The 21,714-nt window shown below is 45.4% G+C and overlaps 1 protein-coding gene across 1 annotated transcript; it reads right to left on the bottom strand.

Annotated features, from left to right (window-relative positions):
* Nucleotides 1-16,402: 16,402 nt before the first annotated feature.
* Nucleotides 16,403-17,472, bottom strand: NEUROG2 (neurogenin 2). Its single transcript, XM_045798647.2, has one exon. The coding sequence runs from the start codon at nucleotides 17,470-17,472 to the stop codon at nucleotides 16,654-16,656; it is 819 nt and encodes a 272-aa protein (XP_045654603.1). The 3' UTR covers nucleotides 16,403-16,653.
* Between the last annotated feature and the right edge of the window lie 4,242 nt (nucleotides 17,473-21,714).

Consider the following 21,714-nt stretch of genomic DNA (forward strand, 5'->3'; position numbering starts at 1 on the left):
AATCCACGTAAAAGACTTAGCAATGGCCTTCACGTGGGGTAAGCCTATGATGAAATGTAGCTGTTATTTTACCTATTATGTGATAATTTTATACACATTATTGTAATCTTCTTTTAATCTAATGATATATTGGGAAGACATTTCAATGTGAATAAAAAGACACATAATGTCTAATTCCTGCGCACTCTTCCACGGTAGGAAACTTAATGCCACTGCACAGTTTAGCTATAAGTCTCGTATTTACGACAGCAATGTGTGAACTAGAGAAAAACTGGAAATAGTCTAAATATCCTGTCACAGGAAATATAGCTTACAAGTGTTGAACCAAAAGTTCAGGAAGACTAAGGAACGTATTCAGAATTACACAGAAAGCTCAAACCCAAACTAACCCTTTCATTACAAGTGCTGTGCTTTTTCTCTCAATACACTCCTTTTGATTATCAAACCATTAACCATTAGTATAGTATAGGCAAGAGGGTCTTTTGTTAGACACTGAATTTTTTGAGAGATAGAACTTTTTTCAGCTTGCAAGAATTCTCACTCTCCCCTCTACCTGTTGTCCCAGAAAAGGCCATTGTTAGAACCTTCTTCTAAAACATGCACCTGCTTTATTCTCAAATCATCAGCAGATCAGGAGCCTTATGCCCACCGGATGTTTTGAATATGTGGTCACCTTAACCCGGGAGACCTTTTGTCAAATTACCCTTCATAGGCCTAAAGTCCCTTTAATACTCAAAATACACTTAATGACTTTTTTCTTTTTCGTAAAAAAATGAAGCAACAGGGGCGCCTGGGTGGCTCAGTCTGTTAAGCGACCAACTCCGGATTTTGACTCAGGTCAGGGTCTCAGGGTCGTGAGATAGAGCTCCGTGAGGGGCTCCGCGCTCAGCGGGGAGTCTGCTGAGATTCTCTCGCCCCCTCTCCCTCTACCTTCCCCCCACTCATGTGCTCGTGCTCTATGTCTCTCTCTCTCAAATAAATAAGTAAATCTTTTAAAAAGTGAAATAGGGGCGCTGGGGTGGCTCAGTCAGTTAAGCGTCTGCCTTTGGCTCAGGTCATATCTCAGGGTCCTGGGATCGAGCCCCGAATCTTGCTCTCTACTCAGCAGGGAGTCTGCTTCTCCCTTTGCCCCCCCATTTGTGCTCTCTCTCTCTCTCTCCTTTTCTCTCAAATAAATAAATAAAACCTTTTTAGGAAATGAAATAACCATTGTAAACTATTTCCAGGTAAGTCCCGCCAAGATCACTGTGCCTCCTCTTCAGAAAGAAAAAAACTTCTCAACAGAGCAACGTATGGAATGGAATGTTTGTCAAGTTCCTTTGGGTAATTTTTCTCCAAAAATCATACCAGCTTAATGTGGCTACCAAAGAAGAACGAAGAGTCACCTTGACTCAAATAAGGAAATGAAGCTAGGATTGGATGTTTCCATTGCCAATCCTATTTGCCTGAGCAGAAGCATTAAGGTGACTTTAAGGTGACTTTGAAGCAGATGCCAGGTTAAGGGCAAACCCAACTGGAGAGTCGAGATTTGCTTAGATAAGAAAGAAAGAAATTTCCCAAGGAAGGTGCTGAGACTGATGGGATTAATCTGAATGTTGAGAAGCAGGAAATAAGGGGGCAGCAAGATCACCTTGTCTCCAGATCCCTCGGTGTCCTGAAATTGCTGCCCCTTTATTTATTGTTAAAGCAAAGTAAAGCCTGGTTTAAAGAAAGGAGTCACACCCCAAACTGGCAAATGCCAAATATACACCCTGACAGAACTTCAGGGGGCTTGTCTTGACCATAATTTCATGTGTTAATTGGTTATTTTTAATTACCTGGGTGATACAAACTTAGCAAATTTTATACCCTATTGTGTACAATACAAAGGGAAAGGGCCTCCCTTACTCCACCAATCCAATCCCATTCCCCAATGGCTACTATTATTATTATTCAGTGTATATTCTTGCATATGCTTTTCCATGTTTGTAAGAACAAGTGGGTATAGATAAAAGTATGTTGATATTTTATTTAGATTGGATGATTCCATGCCTGCATTGAGCAAGACATTACAATGGCAAAATCCACAAAGTTAATTCCGCAGCACCTTGAGAAAGAACTCAACACTCGAGTCACCCTTCTGCTGTCCCCAGCACACTGGATAGTTCTGGTACTGCTCTGCCCCTCCTGCTCAGCTAGGAAGGAAAGGCAAAGAATTTGAGTTCTCACGGTGGCCCCTCAAAGCGGAATTCGTAGAGTGCAGTGCCAAGGATGGAGGAGGGGACGCTGGTTCCACCACCATCCAGGACTTGGAGAAATCGCTGGCTAAAATCACCTGAGCGGCAGACCCAAAGCACAGGCCGTGAATGTGTATGTGTGCGGCTGACAGTTTTGGAAAAGGGTGTGGTAGCCTGGAGTTGATAAAGAAGGGGTACAGAATGTAATTAGAAACATTTTTTCGTTCTGGAAACACATTACTGTTGAAAGTCACTTGGAATTTTTTTTTTAAGTTTAGTTCTCCCTCATTGCGTTCTAGTCACCTACTCAACTTGTGTGTCTTGCCCTTGCTAAGGTGTATGTCATGTCCCTTTTGCATATGCGTGCTGTAGGGTCAAGGTCTTTGTGACCATAACAAGTGGATCCACATAGGATATTATCATGAGAGTATGGTTATCACCTGAAAAGTTTCTTATCCTCTACTTCTGTGCTCTGGTCCCTTTTCCTGAAACAAACCTGTCTGTGTATGGAACCAGTTGATTTCCAGTTGCCCTTGACATTCATGGGCAGTACATCATCTAGTCCTTTGTGAACTCTCAGATGTGTGGTGATAGTTACAGTGTGGTCTCCCGACATGTGAAGACAGGTAGAATAGAGCAAGGCTGTGTTGACAGTGGGTGTGTTCCTCATCAGCTCTGTGACTTGCCCACACTCCAGGGTCACAGCACTTAGGTTTCAAAAACATGTCTTAGACCCTTGGACTCATTCGCAGATGATAGAACTGTAAATGTTAAATCCCCAAATACCAAGCATCTAGTGTGTTCTAGTGGTTTCCTTTAATTGGGGAGTATAAGGGTATTTAGAAACTGTTCTGTTTTTCTGGATGGCTGAGGGTTCCTGGGCTATATTCATGGACTGTTTGACCAGCCCCGATTTTGTACTCTTAGCTGGAAGGCTGTGGAACACATATAAATACAAAAAAGTTTTCCATTAAAAAAAAAGTGGATGATTCCAAGTACATAATATTGTACAACTTGATATTTTCATCTGCTAAAATATTATGGACAATTTACCTCTTCCCAGTTTTGCCCAAGGCAGAATTTCCCAGGAATAATATAAATGGGAAGCATGACCATAGCTAATTCAACCCTCTTGCAAAAGAGCCCTCCCAAATTATATACACATAGTTTAACCAAGGCCATCTGGAAACAATCCTTCATTATTTGTCTTTATTGTCTTACTCCCCAGTTCCTGAATGCCCATTCCAGACTGGTGCCAAACTGGTTGCATCAGAATCATTTTCGTTTTGGGGGGCACCTGGGTGGCTCAGTCTATTGGGTGTCTGCCTTCCACTCGGGTCATGACCCCAGGGTCCTAGGATTGAGCCTCACATCAGGCTTTCACATCAGGAGTTTGCTTTGCCCTCTTCATCTGTCCCTGCTCGTGCTCTCTCTCCCTCTCTCAAATAAATAAAAGCTTTTTAAAAAGATCATATTTGTCTTTAAAAAAACAGATTCTGGGCTTTAGCTTCAAAATGTTTCATCCCGTAAGTCCAGGAAAAGGTCTGGGAATCCATATACTATCACACAAGTGAGTCCGGTGATCAGCCAAGTTTGCAGACGATGAAACCCTCCGTGTTTCCTGGAGACCACACTGCCGATATCAGTAGGGGAAGATGAGCTTGTGATCACCCCAGCAAGTCAGTTCACTTAGCAATACTCCATTCTCTAATGATGGTGTATAGTGTTCCAGCATGTGAATGCGCCATGCCTTATTTAACTTATTGTCTACTAATGGACATTCAAACTGACTCCAAGCTTTTTATTTTATAACCAACACCATAATAAACTTCCGTGTGTATGTAAAGACAGAGACAATGGGAGACTTTCTGTATGATAACATCCTAAAAGTGGAATTTCTGCTTCTAAGAATATATGCTTTTTGATTTTTGAAACAACCCCTCCAAAACCACATTGCACAGACTCCTGTCTTATTCCATGATATATTATCAAAGGACGGAGCATTTTATTTCACCTCTCCAAAGAATTATATTAATTACAGTTATTAAGTATAAATAACCTCACTCTAAAGTCAATGGTAGTGGTGCACCTTGGTGGCTCAGTTGGTTAAGTATCCGACTCTTGATGTTGGCTCAGGTCTCTATCTCAGGGTCATGAGTTCAAGCCCCATGCTATGCGGCTATGCGTGGAGCCTATTTAAAAAAAAAAAGAAAAAAAAAGTCAATGGTAGTTACAATTATTCTAAATTTTTACTAACATGGATTTTTCTTTGATATTTCAATAGAACTCATGTTATTTTTGAAATAACTAAAATTCTAAAGCCTGTATAATTTTTATACTTAAAATATCATGTACCTTTGGTACTCATCTATTTCAAGAAAATAAGGGAATAGAAACCATTTATTAGGACTTACTATGTGCCAAACACATGACATGTATTAGTGCATTTTACTCACTTAGAAGTAGGGAACTAAGGGGCGCTGGGTGGCTCAGGTAGTTAAGTGTTGGACTCTTGATTTTGGCTCAGGTCATGATTTCAGGGTCCTGGGATTGAACCCCATGTCGAGGCCCCATGCTCAGTGGAGAGTCTGCTTGAGGATTCTCTCCTTCTCGTCATTTCCCACTGCCCATCCCCCTGCTCTCTCTCACTCTCTCTCTCAAATAAATAAATAAATAAATAAATCTTCAGAAAGAAATAGGAAACTAGGTCAAAATTAAGGTGCTTAAGGCCACACAGATAATAAATATTAGAAGTGGGATTTAAACTCAAGTGGGTTGATTCCCAAAAGCATGTAATACTCAGAGTATTCAAATTTAACTTTTATTTTATTGTGATAGCAATGTGACTGGAGAGGTTCAAGTATATTATAATGCATGTAGAAAGGCATTACTATTGCCTCGTAATCTGTTCAAACAATTGTGTTTATATAGAATATATTCCGAACACAGCACCTGGGTGGCTCAGTCGGTTGAGTGCCCAACTCTTGGTTTCAGCTCAGGTCATGATCTCAGGGTGGAGAGACTGAGCCCCAAGTCAGTCGCCACGCTCAGCAGGGAGTCGGCTTGAAGATTCTCTCCCTCTGCCCCTCCCCCAAATCACGTGTGTAGTCTCTCTCTCTCTCAAATAAATAAATCAATCTTTTTTTAAAAAAAAGAATATCTTCTGAACCCCTAACTCGCACCTCATCCTCTACTTCACAGTATTGTTGCAAGTGTGAATTTCTCAGCTCTGGAAGATTCTAGGTGTGGCTTGAAAAGAGGAACTATTGTATAAAGAAGAAAAATTATTGTTTAGACAGACCCATTTATGACCACATCTATGACAGAGGTTGGGGGAAAGGTTAACATTTGAAAAAAATTACTTTCTTCTTATCAAAGAAAAAAAGAGGAACACTGAGATGTGTCTTCATTGAGTATGCATATAAATAAGAATTTAGAACTGTTCTTTGTCTATAAAAAATTACTTCATCAACATTAATACAACATTAACATAACAAATATTTACTGAGCTCCTACCGCGCGGGAGGCAGTGTTACAGGTGATGGAGATAGCGCTGGACAAAGCACACACTCATGCGAGCACGCGTGCGCGCGCACACACACACACACACACACACTCGTCCTCCTGGAGCTTGCATTCTAATGAAGGAAGACGATGTAAGCAAAACACAAAATATGTTACTTGTTGGTGGTAAGTGTAAGAAAAATAACGATGTGTAAATTGGTATTAGATGAACACGAGTTCCTAGGAGTGAAGTAAAAATCCCAACTGCTATGTTTGGGGCTGGTTACTTCAGATTTCACTACCTCTCCTCTGTTCTGAAACTCTCTGCTCTGAGGCCCACCCTCTCCCCTCTTCAGCAAACCAGACCATCATGTTAATAAGAGTTGATTTGTAAATAGCGTCTCCCTCACCCCATCACTACCCCCCTTTGGCCAGGCTCCTACTTTTCTGCTCAATGGCACAGATGCGGCTTTGAGCTGACTGGGACCAGGCAGCTATTAGCAGCAAATCCAGTGAGGGAAATTAATGAAGGGGACAACTAATAAAAGACAGCTCAGGACAGCCAGACTAACTTGCTCGGAGCAGTAATTAACTTTTTTTTTCTTTTTCTTTTTTTTTTTTTTTTTTTTTTTTTTTTTTTTTTTTTTAGCTCATGAAGGTAAATATGCCATCAGCACTGGTCCAACTCTTCTTTATTAAAATGGCGAGAGCAGAGCTATTCATGGGGACTTGAGACTTAATCTGTTTTCCCCGCAAGAAGAACAATTTGAAATTACTTGTGCGATGTGCTTATAGACCCGTGATGTCCAAATCAAGAGACGCCTTTAAAGATGAGAAATAAAGGAGGCAGATGAAGGAATATGAGTCTCTGAATAAAAGAAATTGTCATCCTCTGCCTAGAAGCAACTTAAAAGACAGAAATCTTTTTGAAAGGTTTGCTTTTCTCCCCCCCCCCCAAAATGATTGGCTTCTGTTCAGTGCAAGTGCTGAATGAAAAACGAGATTGGATTCAAGGTACGTGGCAAGTCTTACAAGTCAGTGTTCAATACCAGCCTAGCTTGAGGGACTTTTCAGTTGTCTTCCTCAAGCCTCCATTTTCCATTTTTAAAGACACATTTATTAAAGGCAACTTAAAATTTGATTCCTCTATTTTTGGATATGGCTCTTTTAAACATAAATCTTTCTAAAAATATATCAAGATAAAACTATTAGTGTTTGTCCAAAAGTGTTTCTAAAAGCAGATCTATTGTATTTTATACGATCTTTGAAAATCGGAGCTAGAGGGGACTTCGGAAGTACTTAGTCTTACCGCAGGCAAATCAGGCTAAGGTACTTACTTCACTCACGGTCACACAGCCACTCAGGAACAAAAAGAACTCTCACCAGGAATTTAGCCTCCTGACTCAACCCATGGCTCTAGCTTCTCCAAAATGGAAAACCCTCATCACATACTCTAAGTTAATAAGTTAATTATAGTACTTCAGTTAAACATGTTGTTTAACCATGTGTCCCCCTTATAGGCTTGGGTACAACAGGATCAAATGACATTACCACAGTGAGTTTCATCCATAGTGTCCCGGGAATCTCCACTCTTCAAATGAACCTCCAGAACCTTTCAAACCACCTCAATCACGATCTGGTTAGAATGAGGCAAAAACATAATTACCTTCAGGGCTCTCCCAAGAATAGGTGCCTTCATTCAAGAGGGGCAGGTATCCCGATAATGGGTGTCCTCCCACAAAACTGCCCTCAATCAGCCAACAAAGGAGAGTACATCTCCATATCATTAATTATTTCCCACAACATAGAAGAAAATGCAGGTGTGGTAAATGGTAGAACTTTATACTATGTTCGCTTTCACATCAGCAGTGTGCAGAAATAAAATTAAAGTTTATTAAAATGAGATAGAAAAAAGTGGGTTCAGAGACAACACATGCTTTAAAAATGAAAACAACTTTTACTATATAAGGTATGTAGAGTAGTCAAATTCATAGAAACAGAAAGAATGGTGGCTGCCAGGGTAGGCAAATGGGAACTTGTTACTGGATGGATGCAGAGTTTCAGTTTTGCAAAATGAGAAGTTCTGGAGAGTGCTTGTACAACCATGTGAATATACTTAAAGCTATTAGACCGTACACTTACAAAATGGTTAAGGTGATTTTAAAAATCACTTTTAGGCCATAGATTCCAAGGAATGAAAACTTTTTTGCATAACCAAAAATAAAAATTAAAATGGCTTTTATAAGCGAATCTTCAGGGGCGCCTGCGTGGCTCAGTCGGTTAAGCATCTGCCTTCAGCTCAGCTCAGGTCATGATCCCAGGGTCCTGGGATCCAGACCCACATCGGGCTCAGCTCAGCGGAGACTCTGCTTTTCCCTCTCCCTCTGCAGCTCCCCCTGCTTGTGCTCTCTCTCTCTCTCAAATAAAAAAATATTTAAAATAAGAAAAGAGAATCTTCAAACTTTTCAGAGATAAGCCACCAAATTTTAGTCAATTATAAAACATTTTTTTGCTACAAATAAGTTCTACAGTCTTCAAATAAACCCATTTTAATCAGAGTAGGCTGTTATAATGCAATAATAACCACCAAATCCTAGTGGCATTTATTTATTTATTTATTTATTTATTTATTTATTTATTTATATTTATTGGAGAGAGAAAGCACGGGTGTGCGGGGGAAGGGGGACGCAGAGGGAGAGAGAGATTCTGAAGCAGGCTCCCTGCCCAGCATGGAGCCCGAGGTGGGGCTCCATCTGAGCCCTGAGCTGCAATCAAGAGTCGGGCACCCAACTGAGCCACCCAGGAGGCTCTCCTAGTGGCTTTGAACTCTCGAGTTTTTCCTCCCTCACTCAGCATCCACTGTGAGTTTACGTGACTCATGAGGATCACTGCTCTTTATATGGTCACTCATAAGCCCAACCAGCTTTGATATTTTGTCCTCACCATCTCAAAAGAAGAGGAAGCTAGAGATGGGAGAGGGGGCCCCACCCAGCCGTAAAGCGCCTGCGCATGCCCAGTAGGGCTAGAATGTCAGCTGCTGGTGGAGACCAGGCACATCCTCCCCAGTGTCCAGCAGCAGGGTTTCGTCAGATGGAATGAAACGAAATAACAGGCTTTGAATAAGAGTTGCAGAGTAGTGTGAAGATAGTACCAACGAAATTACGTTTCCTGGAACATGCAGGAATAGTGGCTAGTGTATATGGGAGGCACTGTCAGGACAAGAGAGTTCTACCCAAACAATGCTACAGTGCCGAAGGGTGGGGCTGTGATGTTACAGAGTCTGTGAGACGCAGTGAGGATACTCTGTGGTGTAATTCATAGCTGCCTTGTTTAATGTTGCTTTGAGACTCCTAATCCTTTCAGACATACTGTCAAAATTTCAAAAATTGAAAAAAAATCTAAAATTCAAAATTGTATCATGAATACCAAAAAGTTGAGATGCCTAGTGTTTATGAATACTCTCCTTCTAGTCCCTTACCGAAGATCTTATACTATCACCTAATTTGCTGGGGTAGAAAAAGGGAGCTCTTGAAGAAAATTGAATTTTGGTCTCTTTTAGGTGGAAAGATCCAGAAGCAGCACTTACCTGGAGAGCTATAACCAGTAGTTGCCACCCTAGAGATTTGCTCCAGCCCGCTTTGTAATGTCTTATCATCATTATCACCTTACACATGTTGTTATGGAAGACGTAAGTGTCCAAGAGATTCAGAACAATGTGAAGGTGTGGAGGATCCCCCTGGCTGGGCCTTCATCAGGTCAGCTTTATCTGCTGTAGTACAGAACACTTTGGCTTGGGAAAAGCTCTAGGAAGTCTAGAAATCTCTCCCTGGTATAGGAGAGCAGAATAGTTTAAGATTCTAGAACAGTTTTATCAAGTAGAACTGAAACCCTTTTTAAATTATTTGATCACAAAAAATAAAACTCATTTTTCACTGCACTCTTTCTGAACTTCACAGACTGAAGAGGTTATAAATGGACCCTTTAAGTCTCCTGAAAAGAATAGGAACTTCTTTTGCAAATGCCAACAAGAGCTCAGGAAAGGCCCGCCTGCACACATACCCACTGTCATTGGATATGGTGAATCATTTTCTTCCAACTCGAGAGGAACACTGGATTTGAACTCAGGACTTCAAGATGCTTTACTGCTCCAACAGCAAAATCATGTTTTCCTCCTTGTCTATTTCCACGTTTCTGCCATGGCAATTTGAGAGTTGAGGTAAATAAAATTAGTTTAGACGGGTTTGAAAAAAATTTTTTTGATCATGTCCTAGGCACCATATGAAAGAAGTATGAATGCATTAATACCATACTTATCTAAAGTTATGGCTAGACTCTCCTTCATGTAGTTTCAAAGGTATGTTCAAGGTTTTAACACCATTTGATTTCTTTTCTGAAATTATCTGGAAAGTAAGGCAAGAAAAAAATTAATATCATATCCTCACATTCTATCAGTTTTCTTGTATTTGTTTGCATGTGGTGTTTCAGTATATATAAAAGGTTGAAAAACACAAAATCAAATTCAAGTTATACCCAGAATCCCTCATTTTTAATTATTCAGTGCATCCCAAGATTTATGTATTACAGAAAGAAAGCAACAACGAGCCTGTGGGGGTTACTCTTTTGTCACACTGGCACTAGTTTGGTTTCTTTCTGCTATTCTTAGACCAAGGAGGCAATAAACCCCCTTGAGAGTCATAGAGCTGCCCGCAGAGCCCTGACAGTGCCGAGAAGCTTTTATGCCAAAATACAATGCACAAAGGGATCATAAACACGTTTGAAAAGGAAGATGACCTCTTTGTCACAAGGAATTAGGCTTTATTGCAAGCTGCTGTCATGGAAACCAGCCCTGAGTTCTCTCTGCTCCTGTTGAAGGTTCCAGTTTCCATTTTACATGGACTTCAGCACTTTTACTTCGTTGTCTCTAGATCACATAAAATAGCTGAAAGGTTTTGGTTCTTTGCTCCATTGTTTAACATCGCCAGGTATGCCTCCAGGCACTGGAGTGGAGAGAAGGCGATGATGGAATCATAAGAAAGAGAGGAGAAATGAAGAAAGATGTTGGTGACACAGTCTGCTCTGCAATTCAAGATCAGAGAAGAAATACACTCGTTTCTGAATCTTTGAAAGGCCAGTTACAGTCAGACAGCCTCCCTTGGAGATGTGCCCTTCATATTAAGTTTAACTTTTTGCATCTTGATTTCCCACATCCCTGAAATTCAATGTACACTAATAACTACAGTGACTCCCAGGTAAAGTGAATCTAAAGCACTGTCCCCAAAGTCCAACCAAAATTAAAAGTATGCTTCTTTTGGGAGGAACCTTAGACCCCAAGTCCTTTTATTTCTTAAGTAATAGGATTTTTGTTTTGTGAGAAACTTGACATGAAAACCTAATGTAATTTAGACCTTTGTAAGTTACAGTCTTGAAAAGGGAAAGGGAAAAAGTAAAAAGTTAAAGTAAAAAAAGAATTGATAATGAGCTAACCACCACTGAAGCTCTGCGATCCAAAAGCTGGTAGAACACCTGAAGAATGGCGGAGGGTCAGCTCGGTGAGAGGCGGGGGCTAGAGAGGGAGAGGAAAGCTCTGCGGACCCTACTTTCCCGCCCGCACCTCCCCACCCCCAACCCTGCGGGATTCCAGCTCTCAGATCCCAGGAGGCTAAGCGTCTCTCCGGCAGGTGAGACCTACCCAGGCTGGAGCGCAGAACTGGCGCCTGTCCGGGTGCACAGGGAGCCCCGGCCTTTCACCGGCTGTTCCTAGTCAATAATCCAAGTTGACTCCTTCCCACCCCCCTCCCCTTTGCGCTTTGAGTGGCTGGACAAGCCGGGTGCGAGCGAAGGCAGACAGGAGCACTCCCATCGCCCTCCCTCCTCCTCCAACCCTGGCACCAAGAGGAAAAAAAAAAGTCATTTGTTGTAGTGTACACACCATCAGGATCCTTTCCCACTCCATCCTCCCAACGCACGCCACCTTGCAGGAAAATAATAGCTTCGGCCACACTGGCTTTCCCGTTCTGCTTTCCGGATGACTGAATTTCTTTGCTCCTCTCTCCCGTCGGGGACCATCTGAAACTGCCCCCAAGTTGCGTTCCCAGGAGACACCCCGGATTCGATTCGGGGACTAAAAAGCAAACTCACTTCAGCGTCCTCCGTAAGAGGAGCTCACCCAGGCTGGATAAACCAAACCGGGAAAAGAAAACCGTGGGGGTGGGGGGGAGCGGTGTGCAAGAAGAACCGCTCCGGCAGTTCTCGCTCCTCCCCGCCCGGGCGGACCTTGCCGGTGCCCACCGCGCGCCACGTGGGGCGGCCCGGAGGAAGGCGCATCCCTCCCCCCACACACACCCAAAGGCTTTGGGGAAAAAAACCGCTGAGAACAATGAACCCTAAAGGACAGGGAGAAGTAGAGGGGGGTGAGAACCCTCGTTTTTCACCCCCCATTTTTTGACATTCCTTAGGTTTAATCATTAAAATGGATCCTTAAAAAAGGGAGCTTAACGCTGCCGTTCCTGACAATCTGCCCCACACACTGTTAGCGAAGTGAAAGATCTGGATCGAGCTTTGTTGCTTCGCTACCAATGGTAGACTTGGGGAGACCAAGCCTCCGATTTCTGGCCACATCAAAGCAGTGATTATGCAAATACCCCCCCCTTTTAAAGAATAAAATGGAAGGGGAATTATTTATCACACAATGAACCCCCTGCCAGGGAGGGAAACAATAGATCAGACCAGATAGCCCTTCTAGCCCCAGGCTGGGGGAGCGGGAAGGGGGGTGCTGGAGCCCTCACGTTTTATTGGTCTAACCTAATTTCACTAATTCTCTTTTCACACATTTTCTTTTGCGGATTCGGAGGCCGGGACTTTCACGCTCCCGGGAGCGCCCTGCATCGGTTCGATTCAAGCGCTGCCTGCTTTATTTAATTAATACATTCAAAGCTCGCCTGGGAGCCCTAGAGCCGAGGGGGCACGGGGGACCGGGGGAGGCCAAGCACGAGGAGGAGGCGCTTTTAACGGGTTCCAGGTGTCGGTGCCCAGAAGTCACAACCTGCCCAAGGCTGTACAGTGCAGGGGGTGCACCCGGCGAATTTCAGGCGGAGGGCGAGGCGGGTGGGGGGCTCGCAGCTCCCAGCCTCGCCCGCAGGCCTGGCCCGCCGCGGCCAGGAACCCCCGCCCCGCGGACTGGCGGGTGTGCGCGGCTACAGCGGGCCTTGGGCCCAGATGTCCTTCATACGTAATCGGGCTAAACTCAGGGAATGACCGACTGGACCCTCGCTCTCTCCGGGACAAGGCCGCCCGGGGCCTTCCGGTGCCCTGGCCTCAGCCCTGCCTGCAAGGCTCGGCCCGTGAGGGCGCCCACCCGACCCCTGCTCGGTGCGGCCGGACTCCCGGCTCCTCAGCCCTGCTCTCTTCTCCGGCCTAGGCTGAGCCTGGGCCGGGGTCCCGCGGTGGGCCCAGCAGTTGGCCGCCCGTCTCAGCTGCTTTATTCCTCCTTGTTGGCCCTCAGCTGGATTTATTTAAAATCTGGTGAGGGAAAGATTAGTCTGGTAACAAGGGCTGGGCGGTTCAGAACAAACAAATACAGCCAGTACCGGAACCCTGACAGCGTGCAAGCAAAGTTTCCAAAGCGTACAGGACCAACCTTCGCACCTCTCAGCCCTTAGGTAACACGCGCTGGAAAGATCTAGCAACTCTGGCGGCGTGGGACTGTCACTGGAAAAACATCTCCTTGGCCTTGTTTGAAACGTTTGCCATCAGAGAGCTGCCAGCGAAAGAACTGCTGCTCAGCCGTCCATCAGCGGCTGGATGCAGACAGACCTGGCTCATCCCGTGGTGCTCATAACGTGGGGAGGAATCGCAGAAAATAGAAGAGCGACTCTGTTCCCTACTGCACGAGCAGCGGCCTCAACCCTGTCATTCTCATTCTGACAGAGGAGAGGAAAGGACGGCTCGGCCTCAGCCCACGGGCTGTGGAAGTTGCTGCGCGACTTCCAGCGCCAAGTGAGGCAGAAAGATCATCACCCTTAACAGCAGAAAGAGATTGGACGCCATAAAAAGTAATTGCACCAAGTTAGTGTGAAATAAGGTCTGCTCTAGATGAGGGAGGGGAAGCCTGAGTATAGGTTACAAACGACAGACGGAATGCCAGCCATGTATGCCATGCTGCTGCTGTGTACGGGGACCTACAAGCTCCAGCTAAACGCGTCTCGGGTCTCTGTAGGGGTGGCTGCTCCGTTCCGCTAAACAGCGGGCTCGGTTGTTCGCTGTATTGCCCTTACTCAAAGCTGTGATTATTGGGCCATCTCGCTGTTCATGCCTCTCCAACTAAACAATTAGGGTCACCTGCTTACGGGATCACCCACCAATTGAGGTTTCCCATAGTCCTGGGAGACTAACTGCCCCTGAGGGTTTGTCTCCACAAACCTGTGCCATGAAATGTTTCTTTGGCAAATTTCCAAAAGAAGCACCATATATCATCATAAGCATCATCACTAGAACAATTATTTGGAATTAAAACTGTGATGCTTTAAAACTATCCTACTGAAATTGTTTTACTTGCTGGCTTAGTTTTTTAAACACTAGAAACATAACTGTGAATACCGAAGATATAGCACTGTCTCCTCATATCAGATAATCAAGAGCGGCTAGGAATAACACAATCTCTAAGTAGAAAGGTTTACCAACAGGTCTCTTATGTCCAGCTATGAAAACAAAACAAAGCAAATCCACGGCTTGGTTCTTCCTTTGATTAAAGAAAATGGTTATTAAGATATTAGACACTTAGTATTTTCCATATGGATAGAGAGGAGGAGTAGTTTCAGATAGATATCTCAGGAGAAATTATTGTTGCTTAATGTGGAGTGGAAGATTTAGCACAAGCCACAAGCAGATATGAAGTTCATTGGGGGTGGAGGGGTGCATGAACAACCAACATTTCTTTGCTAATGTGATTTGTTTTTTTAAAGCTTGTGTTGTCCAGTGGACACCGTCCTCCAAGTAAGGGGCTTAAACCTAGAATGTGGTCAAGCTTCACTTGGTCATCTTTGACCCATGGTGCTGCTCATTTCTGCTTTGGAGATTGAAGTGCAAGTTATAGAGTTATGTGTTTGGGAAACTAGGAAACCATTTTTGCTTTCTCTTTGAAGAAGTTTTGACTATGTAATTATTTTAACAAAAATGGAAAGCTTAGCTATTTCTCTCAGATACAATTTATTCCAGCTCACTCTGAATATTTTTCCTCCAGGAGTCTGCTTTTCAAATCAACAACTTTGTTAAGATTGCTAATACAAAATCAGCTTCCAATCATGAATTATAAATACATCACAGATGTTAGAGCTGGAAGGGACCCTTGGAAATCACTGTCCAATCCCTACATTTTACAGGTGACAATTGAAGCTCAAAGTGTAAGAACCACATTTCTACACATTCTAACAAGTAACTTCAGCTTCACTCTTTTTTTAATATCAAGGTTTCTGAACTTTGGAACTTATCATGATTTAATTGTCTTTTAACCCTCCCTGCCTTTTTACTGATCTTCTTCATTCAGAAATTGATTTCTTAAAAATCAAAGTTGTTTGCACGCAGTTACACTCTGTTGTCAGGTAGTGTCTCAAATATCATTCAGCTTCTTGTGATCTCTTAGATGTTATGTGTCAGTGAAATTTTACACACAAACACTGATGAAAAATACAAGTACTCTAACTCAATTTGCTACAGGGAGATTTTCAGAAAAGCACAACACATTCTTCTAAAAACCACAAAAGCAGGCAAAAGAATACAACACAAAAAATTATGAAAATTATATATTTTATTTATAGTTTAATCACAAGAACAATTTTTTGTTCAAGATGTAAATACATACTAGAATAAACTCTGTAAAATATACAAAAAATACATACTTTTCCCATGAAAATTTTCTTTATAATAAATAGAAGGGAACACGTGTGTGGCTGATCCTGATAATGCTCCGTGTCTGCTTAGGTTTTCAGTCTGTTGATTTATTTTTAATCTCTTGAAAGAATGGGGGAGTTCCTTCTCCCCTAAAAGGTCGAGATAAATAATGCATGAAGCAATCCTCCCTCCTGATTTTTCCCTTTTCCTCCACATTTTTCCTTTTGATAGAGAGTTCAGCCTAAATTTCCACGCTTGCATTCAATCATTACAAAGCCTACAAATTATACAATGACTTCTAACCTGGCCCTCTAACAAAACAACTTTTTTCCCCTTATAAATCATAAGAGACAGATGGCAAAATGGAGAAGAAAAAGGAAAGAGAAGGACGGGACAATAGACATTGTGACGAATCTGGGAAACAGAACAAAGTGCACATCAGAGAGGGAAAGTTTGGTTTGACAGGTGAAATTCCCACAGCCCGCAGACAGCAATGGGAATAAAGCAGATGCCAGCCATTGCAAATCTGTGGATAATATTATTACCGGTAAAATCATTCAGATGCTAAGATACATTTCTTTCTACTCGACATTAACATCTCTATGTAGAACCAAAGGTGAAGAGATCAGAGGAACCAGTTGCATTCCCCCTGCGAGATTCACACGAACAGCTCCGAGTCCTTCTGGCGTTAGAGAGAGGGGGAGGAGCGTCAGTCCGCTCTGCAAACTCTTTTGACACGCCACCTTCATCGCTTCCCGGCATCTTTTTAGCCTTAAGAAACGCCCCCCCCCCCCCCAAATTCTACCATCCTCTTTGACAATAAGCTCCATCACACCGTCAATAAATTAGAGACCGTCTGAAGGAAGGAAAAGTTTAGACAAGGAATGCAGCAAACAACCCAGGATTCAGAACGGCTACATCTGCCCCATGAAGTGAGATGGTTTCCAGGGCTTAGAAGTGGGGACAGGAGAGGGGTGGGAGGAGGGCTTGGTCAGGGACAGGAACGGGAACCCACTAAGGCCTGGCGCGGGTAGCAAGGATGGCAGTTCTAGATACAGTCCCTGACTATGGGGAGGTGAGGTGCATAGCGGTGCTTGTCGGGAGGTGGGGGCTGCCAATAGTCCATGTCAGAACCCGCCGGGCTGGCAGGAGATAAAGTGCAGCTGTAGGGGGAGGTGGAGTTGGAGGACGCCGAGGAGGACGGCGCTGGGCTGTTGGTGCAGCTCCAGGTGGACGCAGGCGACGGGCTGTCTCCGCTGCTGCTCAGGGAGGCGCTAGCGGCTCCCGGGCTCAGCAACACGGTCTCGGAAAAGAGCGCCCCCGGCAGGCCTCCGCCGCCACCCCCACAGTGGTCCGCCAGGCGCAGGGTCTCGGTGAGCGCCCAGATGTAATTGTGGGCGAAGCGCAGGGTCTCGATCTTGGTGAGCTTGGCGTCCTCGGGGAACGTGGGGAGTACCTCGCGCAGCGCGTCCAGCGCCGCATTGAGGTTGTGCATGCGGTTGCGCTCACGGTTGTTGGCCTTCAGTCTACGGGTCTTCTTGATGCGCTGCACCGTCTCGGCCGTCTTGGCGCCGCGGGAAACCGCCCGCGCCCTGGAGGGGCGCCGCTTGCACTCATGCACCAGACCCAGCAGCCGCGCGGGTCGGCAGCCCTCGGCTCCGGCCGGCGAGCCGCCCAGAGCCCCGGGCCCGGCCTCTGCCCCACGCGGCCGGCGCGCCCCGCCCGACGCGCCCAGCTCCTCCTCTTCCTCCTCGTCGGCGCTGGACGACAGCGGGGTGAGGGCAGCTGAGGCGGGGGAGGCCGAGCCGAGCAGCACCAGCACGTCTTCTTCCTCCTTCAACTCCAAGGTCTCGGATTTAACAAACATCCTACCGAAGAGAGCGGGGAGGGAGAAAGAACCAAACGAGATGTAAATATAAAGGCCGAGGCACGTTCTCGGTGTCAGCGGGAAGTACTCCTGCGCGCACCCGCGAGGACTGGTTCGGAACCGCGCCAAGGAAGAACGTAGTTAGGGAGGAAACCCAGCCAGTGCTCTCCAAGCTCAGGAGAGAGCCCCTCGTTGTGATCCCGCCGCCAGCCAACCGGACCCCGCACTCGGCGGGCCGACCTCAAGGCTGTGTACCCGTCCGGAAACAAAGATTCTGTGTGAGCAGAGGGCGTGGTGGAAGGGGGTGCCGGGAACACCGTTCCAAGTTAGAAGCCACAGGGCGGATACTTACGTAGTTCGCTCCCTAAATGCGTCTCGGCGTCGCTATTACTTTGGCTTGTGCTGCGAGTCTCCGCGCTGCCGAGAGCGCAGCGCTGCGTCCTTCGCCCCGCTTGAAAACAGCGGATCTGGCGCGGCTCCGCGGGGGACCAGTCCGACGGGCGAGTTTGCCAAGAGCCCCGGCGATCCGCCCGGGTCTCGTGTGTTGTGGTGGTGGTGCGTGTCTGTCTGTCAGTCAGTCCTCGGCCGTGCGGCTCCTGGCACGCGACTCCCGGGCACTCCAGTTAAAGCGAAGCTGCTTGTGGTTCAGTGGCTGCGTGTCTGGCACACGACTCTCCTTAAAACCCCTTATATACCACCAAGAAAACAATCAGATCTGCCCCCGGGGCCCCCATCTTCCCCCCACCCCCGGCCGCCGCCTCCCCCACACCCCCGGCCGCCGCCTCCTCCCCCTGTGCCGACCCCCCTTCTCCCCCGCTTTTCCCTCCCCCGGCTTATTCCTTTCATTGCATTATCATCATTCATTTCTCTCTTTCTTCACCCACTTCCCCCCTCCCCGGCCCTGCCATCCATCCTCCTCCTCCTCCCATCGCCCCCGCCTCTTTTCCCCCTTTATCTAATCAGCATAAAATGGTTCTAAAGCTCCTCTTGGAGCTCGAGGCTGCGGTCGGAGCGGCTGAAGCCGCGGTGGCGGCTTCAGCTCAAGCTGCGGCCGTTGTCGCCGCCGCTGCCCATTGTGATTGGTGGCTCGCGCTCGGCTGGAGCGTGCCGCTAATTTATTAATGAATGGAGGTCGCGAGGCGCAGCTGGCCAATCAGGGCGCCCCGGACTCCGGGAGGCCTGCGAGCCACGCGCACCGGAGCCCGCTCCCTTTCAGCCGCTCATTAGGGGCCGGGGCGCCGGGGGCCGTTGGGGAGACCGAAGCTACCGCCCCCGCCCCCGTCCTTGCGGCAGCACCCCACCCCCCAGCCCCGGCGCGCGCGCTAGCACAGTACCCGGCGCTTCCCCGCCTCTCAGCTCCCGGACGCCGGGATGCGAGGAATTAGTTAATGGAGGTCAGAATGCCGGGGAAAGCAACTAGCCTCTGGTGCCGCCGGGCGTCTCTTGGCAAAGCCTCTTAGGAGCTGTATCAAATAGTAAATGATTTTAAAAACGCAGTCATTTGGTTAAGGGAGGAATATGCGGTGGGGGGTGGCGAGTTGTGGACACCTGGTGGGCAAGCACGTTTAGGTTCCAGAGAGACCGGCGTGCGAGGGTGAAGGAAGAGGACGTTGGAGGGTTCATCGAGGCGTCTCCTAGGAGGAGAGCGATCGAGTGTGGGCGAGGTCGATGGGCTTTTAGAGGACGTGAGAATAAAAGCACTCACGTGTTAGAGCTAAAAGGGCTTCCTTATTTTACCTGTGACAAACTGAGTCTCCGGGAACTGCCACAGGTTTTGTTTGTATTGTTTTGTTTTTCGGGTTAACCTCAGTTTACCGCAGGGCCAGACAACCAGGTGGCTTCCTGCGACGGCGACAGCGAGCGGAGTGGGAGGAGCGGCCGACCTGCAGCTCCCGCGAACGCCTGGGCTGCGCTGACATTTCCGTGACCTCTGCTTCGCGCTGGGGGGCGTTGTAGGGACATGGGGCCCGTCCTTCTCCTACTCGCGGCTTTTCAACGGGAAAATAGAGCTGAGGGGTACTGGACTTCGGAGGAAACTTGTTCTGCATTGCTCGTCAGCCCTCCCTCTCTCCTCCCCACGCTTATCCCACCCTCTGGTCGACGTGGCTGACTTTTCTTAGAGACAGAAGCAGAGCCCCGAGAAGTGTGTGCTGCGCCGAGCATTAGACCATGCATGAGTAGTGGCGATGGATCTGGACTCCGGTAGATAGGAGAGGACTCCCTTGAGATCCCTTTTGCAAATTAAGTTTTTAAGCAAGGCGCATTTGAAATGTTGGGAGTTGAAAAGTGGCAAGGGAAAAAGATACTTGTCTGCAGGTCTGTGTCTCATTCAGTTTGTAGGAGTTGGAAGCAAGTTTATTTCAGAGAAGGGCATGATGAAAGTGGTCGTTAGTGATTGGGCATGATTTTAATTTGTTTAATATTTTCTGCAGGGAGTAAGCAGGATTGGAAAGCACAAAGTAAAGAAATTGAAAAATTAGAATCCCACAAAAGAAACTTTTGCCCACTCCAGCTCTCCAAACTCCAGACTTTCTTCTGTCTCGAAATGATTTTACAACTGCCATGATTTTCACTTTGCTTGATGATATTTGTGTTTTGCCTTTCCTCCCTTTTGAAAAACAAGTTCCCTAAATTTAAAAGCAGTATTTCCCCAGGTTACCTCGTCCGTCTTTTCTGAGTAGCTTGATTTCATTTGTGAGAAGTGCAAAAATGTATAAAGATGGGAGAGACACTTTCAGTCTCCAACATACAGTAGCTGCCTCTCTGACACTTCTTTGGGTCTCTGGTTCTGTATCATGAGCCTGCAGAATCAGAAATTCAGGAAAGAGTTGGATCAAGAAGAAGATGTGTCCATAGTAAAAGTTACTAGAAGTGCTTACAGTGGTTGCATGTACACCTCAGCATTATTTTCCAGGTGATGATCAGTGATACCAAACAAGTAAATACTCTTCACAGTCCCCCTAAAAGAAAGAAAGACTTCAAGTCTTGGATGCAAAATTTGGGGGTTAATTTGAATGAAACAGGATGAGAAAGCTGGGTTCTGAGGAAATGATCAAAGACTGCTAAAAATAAATACTGGAATGATGGGAGGAACCTGGAGTGTCAGTCGGTAGATAGCAAAGAAAGACAAGCCAATAGGCTAATGTAATAGAAAACAAAGGAAAGTTTATTTTAGTATCAGTAGAAAGGTACCTCTTTGGACCAGTTGTTTTAAAATTCCCGTTTGGCTAGAAGTGCTGGGTTGATCTGATGATAAATTATATTAGGGGGAAAAACAGAATCAGAAACCAGTTAAGAAGAGGCTTAAAGGAAAGCCTGATCAGCCTTGTATAACTCTAAACAGACACAGAGATCAAGCTGGGTCTAATGCTTAGTGTGAATCCACAATGGATTTCTTTAGTTGATTGTTAATAGCATTTGGGTGTCTGACTCCCCCATTTTTATGTTCTCCCAGGATTTTATGTTTTTATGATGCACCGAAAGTGTACATGCTTTCTCTTGTCAAAATCCAAACTTTCTGTACTGTCTGTAAGAAGTTAATAATGCATATTTAGGCATGTCCTCTGCAGATATTTAGTAAAGGTAAAATATTATTAGGGTAAATTGCACATTTCTGATTCCAGGAATTTCCTTCCAAAGGAAAAATTATGCCAAGAAACTTAAGGTTGTGTACATGTTCAAACATTGACATCAGCCAACCTCTAATCTATGTAAATATAAAGATATCATGGGCATTACAGAATTTTATCTTTGAAATAAGGGCTTCCTTGGGTGTATACAGTGGTGTATGTTAGATTACTGTGCAAAGTACAAGAGTTTGAAAAAAATCACCCTTTAGATCGTCTTGGAATTCTAAGAATTTTGGTTGTGTGTTTGTATTGTAGCTTTTGAGAGAAGCATCACTCAGTAATAGAACACTTCTGGAAATATTTCCCACTATGAAGAATATTATTTTTAAAAAGAAAAGAAAAGAAACAACCCCAAGAACAGTCTAACAACGCTAGTGAAATTCAGAAGCCAACCATTCACACTCAGTTTCAGAATTCTATTTGTTCAGCATTTTGCTCGGTTTTGCTGAAAGAAAGAAATTTCGATTTGTACTCAGATTTGCGAAGACGTGACCAACGCCAAATATCCTTAGCTGGACTCTTCTAGCACTCTTTTAACTTAAATAAATTCAAGAGGCACTTGTGTGGTCTAAAAGATTGTCCAGATGAAACGAGGCTGAAATGTTATGCGAAG

Source organism: Ursus americanus, chromosome 13, assembly GCF_024610735.1.
Source record: "Ursus americanus isolate L20-20 chromosome 13, mUrsAme1.1.p, whole genome shotgun sequence".
In the NCBI taxonomy this organism is placed as follows: Eukaryota; Metazoa; Chordata; class Mammalia; order Carnivora; family Ursidae; genus Ursus; species Ursus americanus.

What these genes read in the sequence shown, in the direction of transcription:
- NEUROG2 (XM_045798647.2), bottom strand. Translation starts at nt 17,472, where the DNA reads ATGTTTGTTAAATCCGAGACCTTGGAGTTGAAGGAGGAAGAAGACGTG.